The following is a 25,126-nucleotide window of genomic DNA, read 5'->3' as shown; positions in this document are numbered from 1 at the left end:
AGACACTAGGCCACAAAAAATGTTCCTCATGTGTGCAACTTCTGTAAGTGCCTCTACTCTACTTCTCTATGCCACTACGCAAATGTGATGGTATGCATGCAATGCTTTATTATAAAGGAGATTTTTTTCTCATGCTATTCAGTACCTCAGAGCTCCCCACTCTCGCACTCACTTTTTATTTTCCCCGGCACTAAGCCTACATGGCCCAACCATAAAGATCCTTCAAAGTCAACTCTAATTGATCTCATCTTAACAAATACACCAGAGAAATATAATACTACTGGTACTTCGCCCAAGACATTAGTGACCATTTCCCAGTTGTTTGTGTTAGAGATGTGAGAATACAAAAATGTAAGCCTTATGTCATCACAAAGAGGAACTTAAAAAAAACTTCAGTGAAGAGGCTTTTTTAGTTTTATTGACCTTGATTGCATTTCAGCTATCCCTGAACCTGACTTAGCTTTGAGCCTTTTTGCAGATGTCTTCAATACTATTGTGGATAATCATGATCCCTTTAAAAAACGTACCGGTTAAAGGTAGATCGAATGCCTGGTACAGTCTGGAATTATTAGAAGTCATTCATAAACGAGATGATGCTTGGGTCAAGGTCAGGAACACAAGCTTAGCCCCGGACTGGCAAACTTTTAAGAAACTGAAGAATCATTGTGTAAGACAAATTAGAAAGACAAAAATCTGATTATTATGCAACTGCTCTTTCAGATTGTAATGGGAACCAGACTAAACTCTGGAAAACTATCAAATCCCTGAAGGGTTCTACTTCCTCCTCTCTGCCAAAACAAATTAATTCAGACACTGGCCTCATTATGGAAATATATACTGTCATTAATGCATTTAATCACCATTTTATTTCAGCGGGCTCTCTCTTTTTAAGAACTTCTAAGCGTATGCACCATGATATTAGGCTGGATGCTGATAGAGGAAACTTGCTGAATGACGAGATAAATGATAGTCAAAGCTTTTCTTTTAGGCTATTTACAGGGAAAAAAAGTCCTGGATGCTTTGCTAGCAATAGACAACCAAAAATCCACAGGGGTCGACCAATTGGATCCCGGTCTACTTAAGTGTGCAGCGCCCATCATCATGTTGGCTCAATAACCCTCATTTTTTTTATTTGACATCATTATTAGGAAATATTCCAAAAGTATGTAAATCCGCTCTTGTGCTGCCACGCCATAAGGGCGGGGATAGTAGTGATCTTAATAATTATCGCCCCATTTCAAGGCTAACTTGTCTAGCGAAGATTCTTGAATCCTTGGTAAATGTACAACTTTCCTATTTTTTTATCTGAGAAATGTATTTTGAATGTAAACCAATCAGGGTTTAGGCCTGGGCATAGCACTATTACAGCAACCACTTTCGTTTTGAATGATCTTGTCAATACTTTAGACACTAAAATGAAATGTGCTGCTTTGTTCATGGACCTGTCAAAAGCTTTTGATACTGTTGATCATGCTATTTTATTGAATAAGTTGACCTCGATAGGCCTGAGCTCTGACGCCTGTTCATGGTTTCATGATTATCTTAGTGACAGAACTCAGGACATCGTGGTTGATGGGGTTAAATCTGAATTTCTTGAAGTACATAAAGGTGTGCCACAGGGGTTGATTTTGGGATATTCCCTTGTTTACAGAGTGGGAGTGCAGCAGGCAAACCCAGTGATGCTACTGGTTCCTACTCATCTAGAGTTGTGACACAGACACTCGATCAAGCATTTAAAAAGGCAGCATTTATGCACCCACACCAAAAACTGCTCAAGACCTCACTGCAGCCTTTTCATATTACATTGCAAAGGACATGATGCCATTTCAAATTGTTGAGAGGCCTGGCTCTGAGGCTGATGAAGGTTGCCGTGCCTCACTACAAAGTGAGTGCTGCGAATTTTATTTTATTTGCTTACTTAAGGTTGTGTTCATTTAAACCCGCAGTAGGGAAACTTTTACCTCTCATGGCCACATGGTGCCATCTTTAATGTTAATGTTATTATTTTCATGTTTATGCACACAAAAAGTACATAGTGCTGCTAATTTAATTTGTTGTTTTTCAATATAAAACTTGTTGAAATTATTTAAGTGTGTATCTGTACTTTTTGAACATTTACAGCACATTTTAACAATACCGCGAATATACTGATAACCATGATCATTTTGGTCACTATAATAGTGATATGACATTTTCATACCGTTTCATCTGTACTATTATGTATGCTGTTGATCAGGCTGTGTCAAAACTACAGTCAGATTTTATAGCTATGCAGGAATCCCTTGCTGATTTAAAACTTGTGCTAAATACAGGCAAAACTAAATATTGTTTTCAAACTCTTGTAAGAATGTTTCAGATTAACTACATTGTTCACTCATTCGATGGTTCTCCAATCGAACGTGTTCCCGCATATAAATACTTTGGCTGTGGAGGCAAAGTCAATCCGTATAGGGCCCTTGATCCTTTGAATGATTTAGGGGAGATGAAACAATGGAGCCCGTTTCAATGAAGTGAAGCAACGTGGGTAAAGGGGCGATTTGCACGTGGAGCTTGGCAAAAGGGGGCATGATTTGTTGACATAATTGTAATCCAAACCTTAATTTACTCATTGTGACACACTGAGGTTCCAAACTCTGACTTTATGACCAAAAATATTCTATATACACATTGTAGTCAATTTTGACAATAGAATAAAATGTTTGACTCATATCGATGCCACAGGCCGTTTTCAAAGGAATTAGTTGCTTTTTAGGGGCAGTCACTCTTTAAACATGGTCTGACTGTGAGTGAATGTGGTCACACAACCACAGATTATAGTAAAATAGACAAATTACTTATTCGAAATTTTACACAGGCACACAAAATTACTTTTTTTCTTGTCCGTGGGGTAGGGGTTAAGGTTAGGGTGTAAATAGTTGCAAAGTTGCTAATTAGCTTAACAAAAATCTAGCTAAATGGTATAGTCGGTGTGCGTTCTCAATGGACATTGTTAAATAGCGTGCTTTGTAAATTCGCTCTGGCTATTTGTTTGGATTTCAGAGCAGTCTTGTCTGAATGTACTAGAACGCAGAATAACTGATGGTTTTATGAGCGGTCAAGGCCCGTTGATTATGGCCGGTGTCAGTAAACGTTAGGGAAAATAACGTAATTTAAATTATTGCCAACAGCGCAGTTAGTCACCAACGCTTTTAATAACACGGACAAAGCCTAATCAGCTCTGCTGGGTGAGTAGAATGGAGAGTGAGGATGTGTTTTGTTGTTTGTGTCTGGAAGTAGCTAGCAAGCTAGCGCATTTTAGCCAGTTAGCTTGGGTGCTTAACCCTGCTCCTTGGCAGATTTTGGGGTTGAATAATCCTTGTGAGAATCAAGGACAGTGGATTAGTCAATGGATTAGGTAACATTAAAATTGGCAGTATATATGGGCGAGAGCACGAATTATGTTTACAAATAGTCAAACTGTGCATCACACCGCATTTAAATGTAATCGCTAAAGGGTGTAGATTTGAGGGTTCTGTGTTGATACAATATGTAGTAAATTTGTTATCGGTGTAAAAAGACGAATAAACTCATATGCCAAACATCGCCACATTAGTAAACTATTTGGTAGAGCAGGATCACAAGGCATCATATGGGAAAGTACAACCAGCGAGGCAAGAGAGAGCATAGTAATTAAAGTGGCCTCCCTGTGAACAGAAGTTGTGTTTTGACTATATATATCTTTTTTTATTCACCTGGTAGTTGTGTTATGTGCCAGATGTTAAGACTATAAACCATAATAATTGGGTTATTTGCGGGATGTATTTGTAATTTCAATAGTATTGGGTCTATGTTACTGACAGAAATCTGAGTTTCTGATTGTGATTCAACTGGTTCCATGTTTTTCTTAGCAGCCAGTGTTTGTTTTAAGATGTAAACTGAACGTTTTAACAGCTTGCTTAGTTCTAATTTAAAGGCTAATTTATTCAACATGAATTGCGAGGCAATTTTGAGGTAATACGTTTTTGTGGCCTAAATGGTCTGCTGGAATAATCTAATGAGAATGGAGTCGTATTTGAATCCTGAACGGAATATATGCTTGCAAACAATTGCAAGTGTTTGTTTTATTACTTGTAGCCTAATCAGAAGAAACATTTACCTAAATCTAATTAATTCTAATAATAGCGGATAGGCAATTGAGAGAGCTGTGACCATGATAAAACTAGGCTACAACAGCAATGGATCAAATTTGTAGGTAGTAAGAGGCTGTAGTATTGTGCCCACCGAAATGTTTTTTCCTTAAGAATTGGCTGATGTATTTTATACATTTGGCGCATTACAGGTTAATCTTAAAATAAGACGTTTAATAAGTGTGAAGCAGAAAGGGAATATCCAGCAGAGGGTGGTATTAAAAATATAATATTGTCGTATTGTTAGGGAAGACTACAATAAAAACATTTCCTTCTAGTAAGGAGAGAATAATCATGTTTGGATTCTTTTCTTTACTAAACCTTACGATGTGTGACAGTGACAAAGACTTTGATAAGGAGGGTTGACGTACACTTAATGAGTGTTGACAGTATGTGAATGGTAATATGTTAGTTTTTTTTTTTATAGCACTCTAATGATGCAATATTTTAGTGATTTGAAAAGCTGAGGTTTCAATACAAGATTAAATGATGAGTAGAGAGATTGAGCCTTGAGAATGTAAAATAGATTAGCTGTGGTTGAAAGCGAGCAGGCAGTGGGACGTTTGAAGTAGAGGTATGAGAAACGTTCTTTGACAGTTTCTGATTATTGTTGCTCGGTTTTGTAGTTTAGGTAACACCAGTAAATTGGAGCAGGAAGGTAATGTCATGTTGTGGAACAGTGTCAAGTATTTAAAGTAAATGTTTTAGTATTGAAAATTGAGCTGATTGAATATTGAGCTGACGAGGCCAACTTTTTGTAGGTCCTAGATTTGTTAAAACAGGTTTTATGTTTTCACTAAATTAATACAACAGGTTAAACTGATAAGAATACCAGAAAGGGGCTCTGGGTTTCTTTACTTTAGGTGTCTATTCCACTTAATGGAACACTGTATTATCTGATGTGTTTGAGTAGGATTCTTTCTTCCAGGACTGATGGAAGTCCACTACAGTATGTCTGTTAAGGGAGCTCCCACATTAAATAAGGCCTGGCAAATTTTGTTTGTTTTTACCCTACATTATGAATATTTGTAATTTATTTTTGTAATAGTATTTTTATTGAAATTTCACAATTTTCACAGCAACAAAGATAAAACAAAAAATACAGAAATTAGACACAAAAGCTCAGTAAAAAAAAAAAGGGATTGGATCCAACACATGGAACGTACAGTGTAATCCTGAGAAAGGTAAACAACTACCATTCTAAGTAAATCCTTGCAGCAGAATAGCTGATAAATCAGGTTCTAGGTAATTTAAATAAGGTTCCCACAGTTTGTAGAACTGATCTGTTTTAGAATGTAATGTATAGTTGAAGTCGGAAGTTTACATACACCTCAGCCAAATACATTTCAACTCAGTTTTTCACAATTCCTGACATGTAATCCTAGTAAAAATTCCCTGTCTTAGGTCAGTTAGGATCACCACTTTATTTTAAGGTGAAATGTCAGAATAATAGTAGAGCGAATGATTTATTTCCACTTTTATTTCTTTCATCGCATTCCCAGTGGGTCAGAAGTTTACATACACTCAATTAGTATTTGGTAGCATTGCCTTTAAATTGTTTAACTTGGGTCAAACGTTTTGGGTAGCCTTCCAGAAGCTTCCCACAATAAATTGGGTGAATTTTGGCCCATTCCTCCTGACAGAGCTGGTGTAACTGAGTCAGGTTTGTAGCCCTCCTTGCTCATACACGCCTTTTCACTTCTGCCCATGTAACAGTGTAGGTTCCGTCCCTCTCTTCGCCCCAACCTGGGTTCGAACCAGGGACCCTTGCACACATCAACAACTGACACCCACGAAGCATCTTTACCCATCGCGCCACAAAAGCCGCGGCCCTTGCAACGCAAGGGGAAACCCTACTTCAAGTCTCAGAGCGAGTGACGTCACTGATTGAAACGCTATTAGCGCGCTGAGGTCAGGGTGTTGTGATGGCCACTCCAATACTTTGACTTTGTTGTCCTTAAGCCATTTTGCCACAACTTTGGAAGTATGCTTGGAATCATTGTCCATTTGGAAGACCCATTTGCGACCAAGCTTTAACTTCCTGACTGAGATGTTGCTTCAATACATCCACGTAATTTTCCTTCCTCATGATGTCATCTATTTTGTGAAGTGCACCAGTCCCTCCTGCGGCAAAGCACCCCCACAACATGATGCTGCCACCCCCGTGCTTCACGGTTGGGATGGTGTTGTTCGGCTTGCAACCCTCACCCTTTTTCCTCCAAACATAACGATGGTCAAACAGTTCTATGTGCAGTTGTATACCGTAGTCTGGCTTTTTATGGAGGTTTTGGAGCAGTGGCTTTTTCATTGCTGAGTGGCCTTTCAGGTTATGTCGAAATATAGGACTCGTTTTACTGTGGAAATAAATTCAGCCAAAAAAGAAACGTCCCTTTTTCAGTACCCGGTCTTTCAAAGACAATTCGTAAAAATCCAAATAACTTCACAGATCTTCATTGTAAAGGGTTTAAACACTGTTTCCCATGCGTGTTCAATAAACCATAAACAATTAATGAACATGCACCTGTGAAATGGTCGTTAACCTGTTAGGGCTAGGGGGCAGTATTTACACGGCCGGATAAAAAACGTACCCGATTTAATCTGGTTATTACTACTGCCCAGAAACTAGAATATGCATATAATTATTGGCTTTGGATAGAAAACACCCTAAAGTTTCTACAACTGTTTGAATGGTGTCTGTGAGTATAACAGAACTCATATGGCAGGCAAAAACCTGAGAAGATTCCTTACAGGAAGTGGCCTGTCTGACAAGTTCTTGTTCTTCTTGACTCTCTTTATTGAAAACTGAGGATCTTTGCTGTAACGTGACACTTCCTACGGCTCCCATAGGCTCTCAGAACCCGGGAAAAAGCTGAATGATGTAATTCCAGCCCCTGGCTGAAAAACATTAGCGCCTTTGGTAGGTGGTCTATCAGAGGACAATGACTGAGGCGCGTGCACGAGGCGACTAGATGTATTTATTTTCTCTCTCTTTGTACTAAAACACAGATTCCCGGTCGGAATATTATCGCTTTTTTTACAAGAAAAATTGTATAAAAATTGATTTTAAACAGCGGTTGACATGCTTCGAAGTACGGTAATGGAATATTTAGAATTTTGTCACGAAACGCGTCGGGCGCGTCACCCTTCTTTACACTTTCGGATAGTGTCTTGAACGCACGAACAAAACGCCGCTATTTGGATATAACTATGGATTATTTTGAACCAAACCAACATTTGTTATTGAAATAGAAGTCCTGGGAGTGCATTCTGACGAAGAACAGCAAAGGTAATAACATTTTTCTTATAGTAAATCTGACTTTGGTGAGGGCTAAACTTGGTGGGTGTCTAAATAGCTAGCCCTGTGATGCCGGGCTATCTACTTAGAATATTGCAAAATGTGCTTTCACCGAAAAGCTATTTTAAAATCGGACATAGCGAGTGCATAGAGGAGTTCTGTATCTATAATTCTTAAAATAATTATGTTTTTTTGTGAACGTTTATCGTGAGTAATTTAGTAAATTCACCGGAAGTTTGCGGGGGGTATGCTAGTTCTGAACGTCACATGCTAATGTAAAAAGCTGGTTTTTGATATAAATATGAACTTGATTGAACAAAACATGCATGTATTGTATAACATAATGTCCTAAGATTGTCATCTGATGAAGATCATCAAAGGTTAGTGCTGCATTTAGCTGTGGTTTGGGTTTATGTGACATTATATGCTAGCTTGAAAAATGGGTGTCTGATTATTTCTGGCTGGGTACTCTGCTGACATAATCTAATGTTTTGCTTTCGTTGTAAAGCCTTTTTGAAATCGGACAGTGTGGTTAGATTAACGAGAGTCGTGTCTTTAAAATGGTGTAAAATAGTCATATGTTTGAGAAATTGAAGTAATAGCATTTCTAAGGTATTTGAATAACGCGCCACGGGATTCCACTGGCTGTTACGTAGGTGGGACGAAATCGTCCCACTGGCCCTAAAGAAGTTAAGACATTAACAGCTAACAGACGGTAAGCAATTAAGGTCACAGTTATGAAAACTCAGGACACTAAAGAGGCCTTTCTACTGACTCTGAAAAACACCAAAAGAAAGATGTTTAGGGTCCCTGCTCATCTGTGTGAACGTGCCTTAGACATGCTGCAAGGAGGCATGAGGACTGCAGATGTGGCCAGGGCAATAAATTGCAATGCCCGTACTGTGAGACACCTAAGACAGCGCTACACGGAGACAGAACGGACAGCTGATCGTCCTCGCAGTGGCAGAGACCATGTGTAACAACACCTGCACAGGATCGGTACATCCGAACATCACACCTGCGGGACAGGTACAAGATGGCATCAACAACTGCCCGAGTTACACCAGGAATGCACAACCCCTCCATCAGTGCTCAGACTGTCCGCAATAGGCTGAGAGGCTGGACTGAGGGCTTGTAGGTCTGTTGTAAGGCAGGTCCTCACCAGACGTCACCGGCAACAATGCCGCCTATGGGCACAAACCCACCATCACTGGGCCAGACAGGACTGGCAAAAAGTGGTCTTCACTGACGAGTCACGGTTTTGTCTCACCAGGGGTGATGGTCGGACTCGCGTTTATTGTCGAAGGCCTGTACTCTGGAGCGGGATCGATTTGGAGGTGGAGGGTCCGTCATGGTCTGGGGCGGTGTGTCATAGCATCATCGGACTGAGTTTGTCATTGCAGGCAATCTCAACGCTGTGCATTACAGGGAAGACATCCTCCTCTCTCATGTGGTACCCTTCCTGCAGGCTTATCCTGACATGACCCTCCAGCATGACAATGCCACCAGCCATACTGCTCATTCTGTGCATGATTTCCTGCAAGACAGGATTGTCAGTGTTCTGCCATGGCCAGCGAAGAGCCTGGATCTCAATCCCATTGAGCACATCTGGGACCTGTTGGATCGGAGGGTGAGGGCTAGGGCCATTCCTCACAGAAATGTCCGGGAACTTGCAGGTGCCTTGGTGGAAGAGTGGGGTAACATCTCACAGCAAGAACTGGCAAATCTGGTGCAGTCCATGAGGAGATGCACTGCAGTACTTAATGCAACTGGTGGCCACACCAGAAACTTGGCTTTCTATTTCTCAAAGCCTCCTTCACTCATGCTGCTAAACATAGTCAGTTTTACAAGGGTATCTTACCGATCCTTGACTTCGCCGATGTCATTTACAAAATAGCCTTTACACATGTTAAGTTTGCTGAAAATAAACGCAGTTGACAGTGATAGGACGTTTTTTGTTGTTGCTTTGTTTACATACTTTTGTACCTGTTTCCTCCAGCATAAGGTCCTTTGATGTTGTTCTGGGATTCATTTGCACTTTTCGCACCAAAGTACATTCATCTCTAGGAGACAGAATGCATCTCCTCCTGAGCAGTATGACGGTTGCGTGGTCCCATGGTGTTTATACTTGCGTACTATTGTTTGTACAGATGAACGTGGTACCTTACGGCGTTTGGAAATTGCTCCCAAGGATGAATCAGACTTGTGGAGGTCTACAATTTCTTTCCTGGAGTCTTGGCTGATTTCTTCTGATTTTCCCATGATTTCAAGCAGAGGCACTGAGTTTCAAGGTAGGCCTTGAAATACATCCACAGGTACACCTCCAATTGACTCAGGCTAATTGACATAATTTATCAGAACCTTCTAAAGTCATGACATCATTTTCTGGAATTTTCCAAGCTGTTTAAAGGCACAGTCAACTTAGTGTATGTAAACTTCTGACCCACTGGAATTGTGATACAGTGAATTATCCATGAGGTGCAGAGAAAAAGGTGAACTCTGTTGGAGGGATGAAAGGTTCTCCAGACATCAGCATACCGCAGATCCTCTCAAATAGCTTTAATTAAACAACCTAGCTTGAGGAGAGGGTGAAGGTATGCTGCTGGGAAACTTGTCAATAAGGGGGTTCAACAAACAATTACAATATCCTCCAACCACTGCAGTGTCTGAGTTTAATTCTGAGAAGTGTAGAAATACCTTAGTGAGGAAATCAAGGGGGAAGTAAATATTCATTATGGAAATGTCCTGCCCTTGTAAAGTACCTTTAATTACAACAAAATGCCAAGATTTATCTTTCACACATTTCAACACCTTAAGTGGTAGGTTATTTTTCACAAGAATTTCCACACCTCTACTTCTGGATGTAAATGATGAGTAAAACACTTGACCAAACCCCCCTTGTTGCAATTTCAAATGCTCCGTCACGTCCTGACCAGTATAGGGGTTATTTGTGATTGTAGTTTGGTCAGGACGTGGCAGAGGGTATTTGTTTTATGTGGTTTGGGGTGGTGGTTTTTTTCGAAGGGTGTTTGATTTATTATTTCCGGGTTATGTTCTGTTTTTGTATTTCTATGTTCTTTCTAGTGTAGTATTTTCTATGTTAGGTAATTGGGTGTTGGACTCTCAATTGAAGGCAGGTGTTTGTAGTTGCCTTTGATTGAGAGTCCTATATATAGGGATGTGTTTTGTTTGTTAATTGTGGGTAGTTGTCTTTAGCACTGCTGTTATGTGTATAGCCTGTTAAACTGTCGGTCAGTCGTTCTTCGTTTTGGTGTTCACTTTATTTAAAATAAATATTCAAGATGAGCATCCACATTCCTGCTGCGTTTTGGTCCTCTCTACCCGAAGACAGACGTTACATGCTCCTTGTCATCCAAATGAGTTTCTTGCAACAGAGCAATATCAATATTTAATTTTTTTCAAAAAAGATAGTACTTTTTTCCTTTTAATGGGGTTATGGCTCCCTCTAATGTTCCATGTACATAAACGGAGTCTGTTACCTGCCATTGCACTTTGACCGACCAATATGCATACTGAATCCTACTATAAAGATAGGGTGGTACCCTTTCCCATGTGTTGAACTCTCCCCATTCTCACCGAGCCTAAACAAACTATATGAACCCTGAACACGAACTATACTACACCAGAAAAATAAACATGTAAAGTTCCAAGGGGGGTTTCCTGCTAGCTAACATGCAGGGGATTTCAACTCTCCAATGTAAACTCTTAAGTCTGCATAACCACTCTATAGCCTCATCATTTAAACATATGAAAATCAATAAAAGAAGATTGAGGCTCTTCCACCTAAGATCAAGCCTGGACACCAATATCGATTCCCACAGATCTCAATCTGAGCTAGGGTGGCAGTTACTGTAACAATAAAAATGTTACTGAACAAGAGCACTTGAGAACTCACAGCACTGCTTCATGACCAGACTTGAATAAAAAAGTTATCCTATGCTGCAAAGGAGCAGGGTGAAGATATTTACCCGAGAGAGTCAATAAACGCAACAGCCTCTTCAGGTGTGTAAGGCTTCTTAGGCGTTCCGTTGACCATAATCTTCAATGTGGCCGGGTACAGCAGTGCGTAGTCCATCTTCATTCTCGTGAGTTGAGCCTTGACCTCATTAAATGCCTTGCGTCTTCGTACAACCGCTGTGGAGTAACCATTGAAGAATGAGACCCTTGGACCTTCGCGTTGACTATCGTCAGATCCGATGCGTCTGGCCGCGTCCATGACGCGCTGCTTGTTGGTGAAGTTGTGGAACTTTATAACCGCTGGCCGTAGGCGCTGGTTATCGATGTTTGAGAGCGATGGGCTCTATCTAGCTTCATACGTCCAGCCTTAGTATCCATTTGTAGGTACCCAGGAATCCATTCCTCAAAGAATTTAACTGAACGTTTCCCTTCAGTATTTTCCAGGAGTCGCACCACACGGATATTGCAACTGCGTCCTCGGTTATCCAAGTCATCAATGTGCGCCGCCATTTCACGCATTTGTTTCTCAAGTGCCTTTATCTTAGATGTAGTTGAAATTTCCACAGTAGCAATTCTTCCTTCCGCCTCATCAACACCGTTCTTATTATGATATCGATCACTTTAGTAATGTTATCAGTCATCTTTTGAATCACCAGGTCCATCGTGCCTGGATCTGCAATGGTATAAGCTTCGCTAACGTTAGTTAGCTCATCCTGCATATCTACGGGGTGGTGGTTTTAGTCGAGTTCTTAGTAGTTCTGCTGGGCATGTAGTCGGAAACTTTTGAGAAATAGCCGTCAAGACTTATTGTAGGGTAATTTATTTCGAAAATTCTACCACTTTTTCAAGCTAAAAGATGAATATAAAGAAAGAAATTAACGAATGCCACGGGAGCTCTCTGAAACAGTGTTCTTTACGGTGCCATTTTTCTTGTTAGTGTTTTAATGCTGTCTGATTTATTATGAGTGGTCTATTTTCATTTGGTCTTATCGGGTTTTTCACAGTCAGAGAAAATGTACCTTAAACCTCTTACATCTAGATGTTCCGCTATCCAATGATAGAGCGTGGCGCGAATTACAAACACCTTAAAAATCCCAAAACTTCAATTTTTCAAACATATGACTATTTTACACCATTTTAAAGACAAGACTCTCCTTTATCTAACCACATTGTCCGATTTCAAAAAGGCTTTACAACGAAAGCAAAACATTAGATTATGTCAGGGGAGTACCCAGCCAGAAATAATCACACACCCATTTTTCAAGCTAGCATATGTCACAAAAACCAAAACCACAGCTAAATGCAGCACTAACCTTTGATGATCTTCATCAGATGACACTCCTAGGACATTATGTTATACAATACATGCATGTTTTGTTCAATCAAGTTCATATTTATATCAAAAAACAGCTTTTTACATTAGCATGTGACGTTCAGAACTAGCAAACATACCGAAAACTTCCGGTGAATTTACTAAATTACTCACGATAAACGTTCACAAAAAACATAACAATTATTTTAAGAATTATAGATACAGAACTCCTTTATGCAATCGCGGTGTCCGATTTTAAAATAGCTTTTCGGTGAAAGCACATTTGGAATATTCTGAGTAGATAGCCCGGCCATCATGGCTAGCTATTTTGACACCCACCAAGTTTGGCACTCACCAAACTCAGATTTACTATAAGAAAAATTGGATTACCTTTGCTGTTCTTCGTCAGAATGCACTCCCAGGACTTCTACTTCAACACCCAATGTTGTTTTGGTTCCAAATAATCCAGTTATATCCAAATAGCTGCGTTTTGTTCTTGCGTTCAAGACACTATCCGAAGGGTGACGCGCCGGCGCGTATCGTGACAAAAAATGTCAAAATATTCCATTACTGTACTTCGAAGCATGTCAACCGCTGTTTAAAATACATTTTTATGTGATTTTTCTCGTAAAATAGCGATAATATTCCGACCGGGAGACCTTGTTTTCGTTCAAACACTGAAAATAGAAAATGGAGTCTTCACATGCACGCGCCGCCCGTGTCATTGTTCTCAGAATGACCACTTTCCAAAACCCCTACTGTTTTTCGCCCAGGACTGCAGAGTCATCATTCCCCGTTCTGGTGCCTTCGAAAATCTCACGTTACAGCAGAGATCCTCTATTTTCGATAAAGAGGCTATAGAAGGACAAGAAATGGTCAGACAGGGCACTTCCTGTATGGAATCTTCTCAGGTTTTGGCCTGCCATATGAGTTCTGTTATACACAGACACCATTCAAACAGTTTCAGAAACTTTAGGGTGTTTTCTATCCAAAGCAAATAATTATATGCATATTCTAGTTTTTGGACAGGAGTAATAACCAGATTAAATCGGGTACATTTTTTATCCGGCCATGAAAATACTGCCCCCTATCCTAAACAGGTTAAAGGGGCACACATGGAATTTTCTGAAGTTCTTCTTTTCTGAGTTTTAATTTAACACGTTAATTATTTTGATAAGAAATGTAGTGAAGAAACTTACTGACAGTTGTGGCTGTTTTGCGTGATGTTTTGTTGTCTCTACCTTCTTGCCCTTTGTGCTGTTATCTGTGCCAAATAATGTTTGTACCATGATTTGTGCTGCTACCATGTTGTTGTCGTCATGTGTTGCTACCATGCTGTGTTGTAATGCGTTTCTGCCTTGCTATGTTGTTGTCTTAGGTCTCTCTTGTTGTGATGTGTGTTTTGTCCTACATTTAAAAAATAATAATTTTTAATCCCAGCCTCCGTCCCCGCAGGAGGCCTTTTGGTAGGCCGTCATTGTAAATAAGAATTTGTTCTTAACTGACTAGCCTAGTTAAATAAAATAAAAAAATACTGTAACCGTTGAATATGAAATATTGGTTATATGTTATTGTTTTTACATAATCTAATAGAGAAAGAGAATTTATTTGATAATTAATAGTTATGTGTGATTAGGACCACGAGAAGGATAGACCTGTCTCTAGTCTATTTTACTATGAAGTTATGGGTACAATTATTTTATTATGGAGTTATTAAGGGTAGTAATTTAATTTGATTTGTGTCAAAATGGGGGAATTACAAGATCCTTTGAGGTTTTTGAATTGAAGTTTACACACCTTGAGTGATATGTAGGAATGTATCGAATGATGTCTTTTTTATTTTTAAAAAATACAATAACATTCATGGCCTTGTTGAAAAAAAAAGAAATACTCCTGTATACTGACAGTTGACAGCATATAGACAGCATTATCACACTGTCAACCTTATCACACAGGGTCAGGAAATTATCCAGATCATCCAGCAGACCCAATCTGGTGTGATTTATATATATATATACTGCTCAAAACAATAAAGGGAACACTTAAACAACACATCCTAGATCTGAATGAAAGAAATAATCTTATTAAATACTTTTTTCTTTACATAGTTGAATGTGCTGACAACAAAATCACACAAAAATAAATCAATGGAAATCCAATTTATCAACCCATGAAGGTCTGGATTTGGAGTCACACTCAAAATTAAAGTGGAAAACCACACTACAGGCTGATCCAACTTTGATGTAATGTCCTTAAAACAAGTCAAAATGAGGCTCAGTAGTGTGTGTGGCCTCCACGTGCCTGTATGACCTCCCTACAACGCCTGGGCATGCTCCTGATGAGGTGGCGGATGGTCTCCTGAGGGATCTCCTCCCAGACCTGGACTAAAGCATCCGCCAACTCCTGGACAGTCTGTGGTGCAACGTGGCGTTGGTGGATGGAGCGAGACATGATGTCCCAGATGTGCTCAATTGGATTCAGGTCTGGGGAACGGGCGGGCCAGTCCATAGCATCAATGCCTTCCTCTTGCAGGAACTGTTGACACACTCCAGCCACATGAGGTCTAGCATTGTCTTGCATTAGGAGGAACCCAGGGCCACCACACCAGCATATGGTCTCACAATGGGTCTGAGGATCTCATCTCGGTACCTAATGGCAGTCAGGCTACCTCTGGCGAGCACATGGAGGGCTGTGCGGCCCCCCAAAGAAATGCCACCCCACACAATGACTGACCCACCGCCAAACCGGTCATGCTGGAGGATGTTGCAGGCAGAACGTTCTCCACGGCGTCTAAAGACTCTGTCACGTCTGTCACGTGCTCAGTGTGAACCTGCTTTCATCTGTGAAGAGCACAGGGCGCCAGTGGCGAATTTGCCAATCTTGGTGTTCTCTGGCAAATGCCAAACGTCCTGCACGGTGTTGGGCTGTAAGCACAACCCCCACCTGTGGACGTCGGGCCCTCATACCACCCTCATGGAGTCTGTTTCTGACCGTTTGAGCAGACACATGCACATTTGTGGCCTGCTGGAGGTCATTTTGCAGGGCTCTGGCAGTGCTCCTCCTCCTGCTCCTCCTTGCACAAAGGCGGAGGTAGCGGTCCTGCTGCTGGGTTGTTGCCCTCCTACGGCCTCCTCCATGTCTCCTGATGTACTGGCCTGTCTCCTGGTAGCGCCTCCATGCTCTGGACACTACGCTGACAGACACAGCAAACCTTCTTGCCACAGCTCGCATTGATGTGCCATCCTGGATGAGCTGCACTACCTGAGCCACTTGTGTGGGTTGTAGACTCCGTCTCATGCTACCACTAGAGTGAAAGCACCGCCAGCACTCAAAAGTGACCAAAACATCAGCCAGGAAGCATAGGAACTGAGAGGTGGTCTGTAGTCACCACCTGCTGAACCACTCCTTTATTGGGGGTGTCTTGCTTATAATTTCCACCTGTTGTCTATTCCATTTGCACAACAGCATGTGAAATTTATTGTCAATCAGTGTTGCTTCCTAAGTGGACAGTTTGATTTCACAGAAGTGTGATTGACTTGGAGTTACATTGTGTTGTTTAAGTGTTCCCTTTATTTTTTTGAGCAGTATATGTGTACATATGTACACACACATATATATACACACATACATACATATAAATAAAACATACCTTATTTACACAAGTATTCAGTCCCTTTGCTATTGGGCTCAGGTGCATCCTGTTTCCATTGATCATCCTTGATGTTTCTACAACTTGACTGGAGTCCACCTGTGGTAAATTGATTTGGACATGATTTGGAAAGGCACACACCGGTCTATATGAAGGTATAGTTACTCTGACAGGGCTCCAGAGTTTCCCTGTGGAGATAGAACGACAACCATCTCTGCAGCACTCCACCAATCAGGTCTTTATGGTAGAGTGGCCAGACGGAATTCACTCTTCAGTAAAAGGCATGACGACAGCCTGCTTGAAGTTAGCCAAAAAGGCACCTAAAGGACTCTTAGACCATGAGAAACAAGATGCTCTGGTCTGATGAAACCAAGATTGAACTCTTTGGCCTGTATGCCAAGCGTCACGTCTGGAGGAAACCTGGCACCATCCCTAGGTTGAAGCATGTTGGTGGCATCATCATGCTGTGGGGATGTTACATTTACATTACATTTAAGTCATTTAGCAGACGCTCTTATCCAGAGCGACTTACAAAATGGTGCATTCACCTTATGATATCCAGTGGAACAACCACTTTACAATAGTGCATCTAAATCTTTTAGGGGGGGGGGGGGGGGGGGGTTAGAAGGATTACTTTATCCTATCCTAGGTATTCCTTAAAGAGGTGGGGTTTCAGGTGTCTCCGGAAGGTGGTGATTGACTCCGCTGTCCTGGCGTCGTGAGGGAGCTTGTTCCACCATTGGGGTGCCAGAGCAGCGAACAGTTTTGACTGGGCTGAGCGGGAACTGTGCTTCCTCAGAGGTAGGGGGGCCAGCAGGCCAGTGGTGGATGAACGCAGTGCCCTTGTTTGGGTGTAGGGCCTGATCAGAGCCTGAAGGTATGGAGGTACCGTTCCCTTCACAGCTCCGTAGGCAATCACCATGGTCTTGTAGCGGATGCGAGCTTCAACTGGAAGCCAGTGGAGAGAGCGGAGGAGCGGGGTGACGTGAGAGAACTTGGGAAGGTTGAACACCAGACGGGCTGCGGCGTTCTGGATGAGTTGTAGGGGTTTAATGGCACAGGCAGGGAGCCCAGCCAACAGCGAGTTGCAGTAATCCAGACGGGAGATGACAAGTGCCTGGATTAGGACCTGCGCCGCTTCCTGTGTGAGGCAGGGTCGTACTCTGCGAATGTTGTAGAGCATGAACCTACAGGATCGGGTCACCGCCTTGATGTTAGTGGAGAACGACAGGGTGTTGTCCAGGATCACGCCAAGGTTCTTAGCACACTGGGAGGAGGACACAAGGGAGTTGTCAACCGTGATGGCGAGATCATGGAACGGGCAGTCCTTCCCCGGGAGGAAGAGCAGCTCCGTCTTGCCGAGGTTCAGCTTGAGCTGGTGATCCGTCATCCACACTGATATGTCTGACAGACATGCAGAGATGCGATTCGCCGCCTGGTTATCAGAAGGGGGAAAGGAGAAGATTAATTGTGTGTCGTCTGCATAGCAATGATAGGAGAGACCATGTGAGGATATGACAGAGCCAAGTGACTTGGTGTATAGCGAGAATAGGAGAGGGCCTAGAACAGAGCCCTGGGGGACACCAGTGGTGAGAGCGCATGGTGCGGAGACAGATTCTCGCCACGCCACCTGGTAGGAGCGACCTGTCAGGTAGGACGCATTCCAAGCGTGGGCCGCGCCGGAGATGCCCAACTCGGAGAGGGTGGAGAGGAGGATCTGATGGTTCACAGTATCAAAGGCAGCAGATAGGTCTAGAAGTATGAGAGCAGAGGAGAGAGAGTTAGCTTTAGCAGTGCGGAGAGCCTCCGTGACACAGAGAAGAGCAGTCTCAGTTGAATGCCCAGTCTTGAAACCTGACTGATTAGGATCAAGAAGGTCATTCTGAGAGAGATAGCAGGAGAGCTGGCCAAGGACGGCACGTTCAAGAGTTTTGGAGAGAAAAGAAAGAAGGGATACTGGTCTGTAGTTGTTGACATCGGAGGGATCGAGTGTAGGTTTTTTCAGAAGGGGTGCAACTCTCGCTCTCTTGAAGACGGAAGGGACGTAGCCAGCAGTCAAGGATGAGTTGATGAGCGAGGTGAGGAAGGGGAGAAGGTCTCCGGAAATGGTCTGGAGAAGAGAGGAGGGGATAGGGTCAAGTGGGCAGGTTGTTGGGCGGCCGGCCGTCACAAGACGCGAGATTTCATCTGGAGAGAGAGGGGAGAAAGAGGTCAAAGCACAGGGTAGGGCAGTGTGAGCAGGACCAGCGGTGTCGTTTGACTTAGCAAACGAGGATCGGATATCGTCAACCTTCTTTTCAAAATGGTTGACGAAGTCATCCGCAGAGAGGGAGGAGGGGGGGGGAGGGGGAGGAGGATTCAGGAGGGAGGAGAAGGTAGCAAAGAGCTTCCTAGGGTTAGAGGCAGATGCTTGGAATTTAGAGTGGTAGAAAGTGGCTTTAGCAGCAGAGACAGAAGAGGAGAATGTAGAGAGGAGTGAGTGAAAGGATGCCAGGTCCGCAGGGAGGCGAGTTTTCCTCCATTTCCGCTCGGCTGCCCGGAGCCTTGTTCTGTGAGCTCGTAGTGAGTCGTCGAGCCACGGAGCAGGAGGGGAGGACCGAGCCGGCCTGGAGGATAGGGGACAGAGAAAATCAAAGGATGCAGAAAGGGAGGAGAGGAGGGTTGAGGAGGCAGAATCAGGAGATAGGTTGGAGAAGGTTTGAGCAGAGGGAAGAGATGATAGGATGGAAGAGGAGAGAGTAGCGGGAGAGAGAGAGCGAAGGTTGGGACGGCGCAATACCATCCGAGTAGGGGCAGAGTGAGAAGTGTTGGATGAGAGCAAGAGGGAAAAGGATACAAGGTAGTGGTCGGAGATTTGGAGGGGAGTTGCAATGAGATTAGTGGAAGAACAGCATCTAGTAAAGATGAGGTCAAGCGTATTGCCTGCCTTGTGAGTAGGGGGGGAAGGTGAGAGGGTGAGGTCAAAAGAGGAGAGGAGTGGAAAGAAGGAGGCAGAGAGGAATGAGTCAAAGGTAGACGTGGGGAGGTTAAAGTCACCCAGAACTGTGAGAGGTGAGCCATCCTCAGGAAAGGAACTTATCAAGGCGTCAAGCTCATTGATGAACTCTCCAAGGGAACCTGGAGGGCGATAAATGATAAGGATGTTAAGCTTGAAAGGGCTGGTAACTGTGACAGCATGGAATTCAAATGAGGAGATAGACAGATGGGTCAGGGGAGAAAGAGAGAATGTCCACTTGGGAGAGATGAGGATTCCAGTGCCACCACCCCGCTGGCTCGATGCTCTAGGGGTATGCGAGAACACGTGGGCAGACGAAGAGAGAGCAGTAGGAGTAGCAGTGTTATCTGTGGTAATCCATGTTTCCGTCAGCGCCAGGAAGTCTAGGGACTGGAGGGTAGCATAGGCTGAGATTAACTCAGCCTTGTTGGCTGCAGACCGGCAGTTCCAGAGGCTGCCGGAGACCTGGAACTCCACGTGGGTCGTGAGCGCTGGGACCACCAGGTTAGAGTGGCACGCGGTGTGAAGCGTTTGTATGGCCTGTGCAGAGAGGAGAGAACAGGGATAGACAGACAAATAGTTGACAAGCTACAGAAGTGTTGTTTCTTGTATTATTGTCTCCTGTGTCTTTAGAGAACTGTTTCACTTTGATATCCTTTTTCTTCTGTCCTGATTTTCTCTTTCTTTTCTTCTGTTAACTAGATATTCTTTGTTGTTCTTCGTTAGCTAGCTAGCTTCATTGCTTATGTTCTTCAGCGGCATGGATTGGGAGAAGTCAGGATCGAGGGAAAGATGAACGGAGCAAAGTACAGACATCCTTGATGAAAACCTGCTCCAGAGCCCTCAGGACATCAGACTGGGGCAAAGGTTCACCTTCCAACAGGATAACGACCCTAAGCACACAGCCAAGACAACGCAGGATTGGCTTCAGGACAAGTCTCTGGGTGTCCTTGAGTGACCCAGCCAGAGCCCAGACTAGAAACCGATCAAACATCTCTGGAGAGACCTGAAAATAGCTGTGCAGCGACGCTCCCCATCCAACCTGAGAGCTTGAGAGGATCTGCAGAGAATGGGAGAAACTACCCAAATACAGGTGTGCCAAGCTTGTAGCGTCATACCCAAGAAGATTCGAGGTTGTAATCGCTGCAAAAGGTGCTTCAACAAAGTACTGAGTAAAAGGGTCTGAATACTTATTTAAATGTGAGAGTTTTTTTATTTTTAATACATGTGCAAACGTTTCTAAGAACCTTTTTTTGCTCTGTCATTATGGGGTAGGGTGTGTAGATTGATGAGGAAAATATACATTTAAGAATAAGCCTTTAACGTCACAAAACATGTAAAAAGTCAAGGGGTCTGAATACTTTCCAAATACACTGTATGACATAATGAGGCTCATTTACTAAATGCGGCTGTTGTAACATTTGGATTTTCAACTCCTGATAAGAAACCCATCAAATTTGAGCACCTACTACATCAAGGATCAAGCAAGTAATTGTGCAATACCAGACATGTTGGTATGGAGTTGACGTTTAGATTTACTGTAAGATGTTGCGGTTGAGTTAAGATTAAAAACAATTTATATTTTATCAAAAATAGCACCAATGATCATAACTCTGAAATTTCCCTTAAAATAAGACCAAATAAAAAGTGTAGATACTACACAAATGCTGCCTTAATTAGCAGCATGAAGGGAAAAACAGTAAACTGCCATATTTCATATAGAAACTAGCCCTTTCTGCTATGATACCACCTGCATACTTTACAATGCAATAGAGGGCCAAAGGATCATTTATGATAGGCAAAAGCCTATTTTTGTCACAGTCTTGAAGGCCATGAACAATTTAAAAGCAACACAGGTTTTGGTTCATCACCAACCTTTGTCCTTCACTTTGAAATCACATCTGAAGACAAAGAAATGTTGACCAGAAAAAGATAGACTCATGCTGTAAGTAGGGTAAGCACTTACAGAGGACATTAATGAGTTGTTGGCACTGGAATGTGGGGTTCTTAAAAGGAGATTGAGTTTCAGGGTGGGGTTCTCAGTGGTGGGCTCTCTCGCTGACCACGTCCTGCAGACGTTTGAGCAGCACATCCTCGCTCTCGGGACACACCCGTTTGGTGGGGGACTCGCCCAAGTAGTCGCCCTCCATGGAAAAGGCCCTTTTCCTGCTCACCCCGCCCTGGCGGATCATCCGGTTGATGTCAGTCAGTTCCTGCGGAAGGAGGGGGTAAAGCACAGGTGAGCTAACATTAACATACAGACAGGAAGTAAAGGAACCTTTGCCCCTGGGAGTGCCCCTGAGCCAAAAGGGGTCCCCTAAATCCTGAGTGGCGCAGCAGTCTAAGGCACTGCATCTTAGTGCAAGAGGTGTCACTACAGTCCCTGGTTCGAATCCAGGCTGTATCACATCCGGCCATGATTGGGAGTCCCATTGGGCAGCAAAAAATTGGTCCAGCCTCGTCTGGGTTTGGCAGTCAATGTAAATAATAATTTGTTCTTTTAACTGACTTGCCTAGTTAAATAAATGTTTTAAAAAATCTGCCTCCTAGCGTACACCTGGCCATTAAATATATTTGAATTATTCCAATCATTAAGCCCTTGACTACTTCAATCAGGTGTGCTAGTTCAGCAAAATTGTGAAATGCCTGGAGCTCCCTGAGGAGAGGTTTGAGAAACATCAAGGTAAATGGACTGAAATATTGTCCATAAATTACCTCATTGGAAAGGAAGGACCATACCTCCCCACACTCATGTGCAAAGCATATTGTTTGCCTTAAACTATGGACAATGTTGATTCATGAGTTAATACATTGATTTATGTTAAAGCATGTGTAAATGAACCATACAGACTACACAATTTGATGTAAAAAAATGTGCATCTAAACTTCTGTACTGCCTCTTCAAAATACAAAACACACATGCATAAGTGTGGGGACATACTTTGGAGGGGCTGCCGTTGATCTTGTAGGTGTAGGCAGAGTTGGGGGTGAGACAGGAGCCGTTCTTGTGTGGGGACACGTAGATCGAGTGTCTCTGGGAGATGCGGCGGGGGGACAGGGGCTGGGCTCTCATCGAGGGGAACGGGGACAGAGGAGGGGCCTCCATCTGGAAGACAAGAGGGAACAAACAACTAGCTTACAAACCTCAAACTTCTGACTAGATACTGACAGTGAACTGGTGTCAGGACAGAAGTATGCTCATGGTTAAAGTTTAATTAGTCATATGGTATATACTGTCCAATGAAATGCCAACTTGCAGGTTCCTTCGACAACGCAACAATAAGAAATAATAAAATATAACACGAACAGAAAGTAAATGGCACAGTAGAATATAAAAAAGCACAATTTATAGTAAAATATTTACACAGGGTATCATGGAAGGGGGGATTAGGGGGCAATTGTTTAAATTGTGCAGTATTAGCAATAGTACAGAAGAGTCTGGTATCAGCAGTTGTGATATGTGTGTAGCATGAATGTATATGTATGTGTGTGTGCGCATGTGTGCCAAGGTGCAGAGAGTCAGTTCAGATTGCTTGTAGATAGAAATGGTCTCCGAGCCTGTTGGTATCATACCCTGTTGTCCATGCTGGGGGCGGCGTATCGGATGGCAAAGCCCTTAATCTTCAGCACATAGACAGAGTTGTAGAACTGGATGAGGTCGCCTCGCTCCTCGCCTTGGACAAGAGCCTCCTCTCTGCTGCTCTGGTCGGCTTTCTCAGCAGCTGAAATTAAGGCTGGTGGGTGCATTGTTCAGTAATGGATACTCATATCACCAAAGAGTCTGCCTACCGTATTGTTAGCAGTTGATGTTATTCTTCAATAACACAGACCCCAAAGCAAAACAGGGGGAAGAAAACAGGTTTATTCAAAGAGGACAAACCATGCTTGAAAGTTGGTGGTCATTTCTTTCCTGTCCTCGATGATTCTCTCCACAGAACAAAGGGACAGGATGTAGTTTTATAACCCAGCCCTAGCCTGTGGTTGGCTAATTAGAATTCCTTGCAATAAAACTGGGCCAATGGTCAAATTTGAAGTATCCTATTTCAAGTTCAATGTATTAACAATTTGGACCAATGAGAACTTGTCATGTAGCTATGAGTCCCAGACTGAAATTCCTCCCATGTCTCTGACCCATTGATATTACAGAAAGAAAACACTATTTCCATTAATCATTAGTACTCAATTGACCTCTTGTCCTCTGCGTTGCGTATTTATCTTCAAAATATTCTTACAGTATCAATATATTTTTTCAGAATTTCTGTGCTAGAAACAAACCATATGAAACCAACATTTTAAAACAGCTGGACATTCATTCAGGTTACATTCAGTGGAATTCATTTCCAGAGTCTTTCTCAGGGCCGAGGTATCTTTTAGTGGTCCGAAAATAACTATCCGAACCACCTGGCTATACTCCAGTAGCGGACAGCTGCAGATAGAAAGGCTATTTGGGGGCGTGCTGTCTTACATTTTCCACCAGAGGTGGGTTCCACTTCCATGTTCTCGTCTGAGGGCTGTTCTCTGGTGCTGCTGGGCCGGATGAGGACACTGCGGTAGACCTGTGGAGTGAGTATAAACAAGAGCCATAAGGAACATCACTCAAATTATTTTTTACTTCACGACAGACACAAATTCTATATGTAATATAATATTAGTGGTCTATATTACAATCTGTTTTCTGACTATACACCAGAAAAATGCACCTCCCTCTGCAGAAGTGTTTGAGAAGATCTTGAAATAAAGTACTGAAGAATTCAGAAAAATCTGGCATGTAGGTTACTTACATGACTGCTGGCTTGTGGTTGACTGCGGTAACATTTCATGATGTCCTGGAATGTGTGGCCATCTTTCGTAATCTACAACATTCATATGTATACTATTAATAGGAATCCAAGCAACAATCACTCAGATGAGAAAATAAATGTTGAATGTCTGTATGCTTTATGACTGCGTTTGTGCCAGGGACCGGCAAGACATGGCCTTCTTCCTCTGGGTACAGCTTTCTTAAAACCCAAAAACAAAACAAAAATCTGTGTGTTCTCTCTATATCTACTACCCTAACACATAATTGTTTTAAGATCGCTTGATGGTCCATGTCATTACTATTTGATTATCTATTGAAGGACACCTAGGGCTATCAGAAACAAATGTGTAAAAAAAAAAAAAAAAAGAACAGGCCAAGACAGGAAATTCATCGGAAAAATATTGGGATCATCTGGTAGTAAGTGTGTAGATGTGTGTAGAAAAGTGCTTTCAAATGAGATGTGTCCTACGCGTTTTGTGGGTGTCGTAGAGGGAAACATTAGACACGTGTTCCTGAGTCTTAGCTTTCAGCAATGGGATCATAATAGCTGATAGCTCCAACTGTTCAAAAGTTGTTTTTTTTAATTACACGCTCTGTCACAACTGTCAATAATGGATAGAGGTTACTCACGTAACTACAGTTCTATGAACCAAGCAGCGCATTCAATGGATTTAATAATATTGGGGGGACAAAATAGCCCTCAAATATTGGGAGGACTTATATGCTGAATATGCAGTCAGAATAATATTCTACAGTGAAAATGGGTCAATTCTGTTGAAGGTTATATTGAGTCAGTAAGATAAGGTGATGATTAGGAGGCTTCTTTATGATATGGGCCATCCGGAGTATGGCATTTATCGCAGTAGGATGGACACACATTGTAGTATTGAGTCAATTGTCAGATTACAGTTTCTTCTCAAGGAAATGTGC

The 25,126-nt window shown here is 42.5% G+C and overlaps 1 protein-coding gene across 2 annotated transcripts in view; it reads right to left on the bottom strand.

Moving 5' to 3' along the window:
* Positions 1-20,585: 20,585 nt before the first annotated feature.
* rbl1 (retinoblastoma-like 1 (p107)) overlaps positions 20,586-25,126 on the bottom strand; it is a 43,919-nt gene continuing 39,378 nt past the window's right edge. Inside the window, exons 18-22 of one of the 2 annotated variants that reach the window (XM_014131642.3) lie at positions 24,177-24,248; positions 23,861-23,951; positions 22,969-23,129; positions 22,337-22,501; positions 20,586-21,608 (exon numbers count right to left, since the gene is read on the bottom strand). In XM_014131642.3, the coding sequence (XP_013987117.1) occupies positions 21,435-21,608; positions 22,337-22,501; positions 22,969-23,129; positions 23,861-23,951; positions 24,177-24,248 (663 nt within the window). In that variant the 3' untranslated portion in view covers positions 20,586-21,434. The remainder of the gene's footprint in view (positions 21,609-22,336; positions 22,502-22,968; positions 23,130-23,860; positions 23,952-24,176; positions 24,249-25,126) is intronic. The other variant, XM_014131643.3, reaches the window with a different exon arrangement.

Source organism: Salmo salar, chromosome 12, assembly GCF_965601325.2.
Source record: "Salmo salar chromosome 12, fSalSal1, whole genome shotgun sequence".
NCBI classification, from domain to species: Eukaryota; Metazoa; Chordata; class Actinopteri; order Salmoniformes; family Salmonidae; genus Salmo; species Salmo salar.
This window is presented reverse-complemented; position numbering and strand designations above follow the sequence as displayed.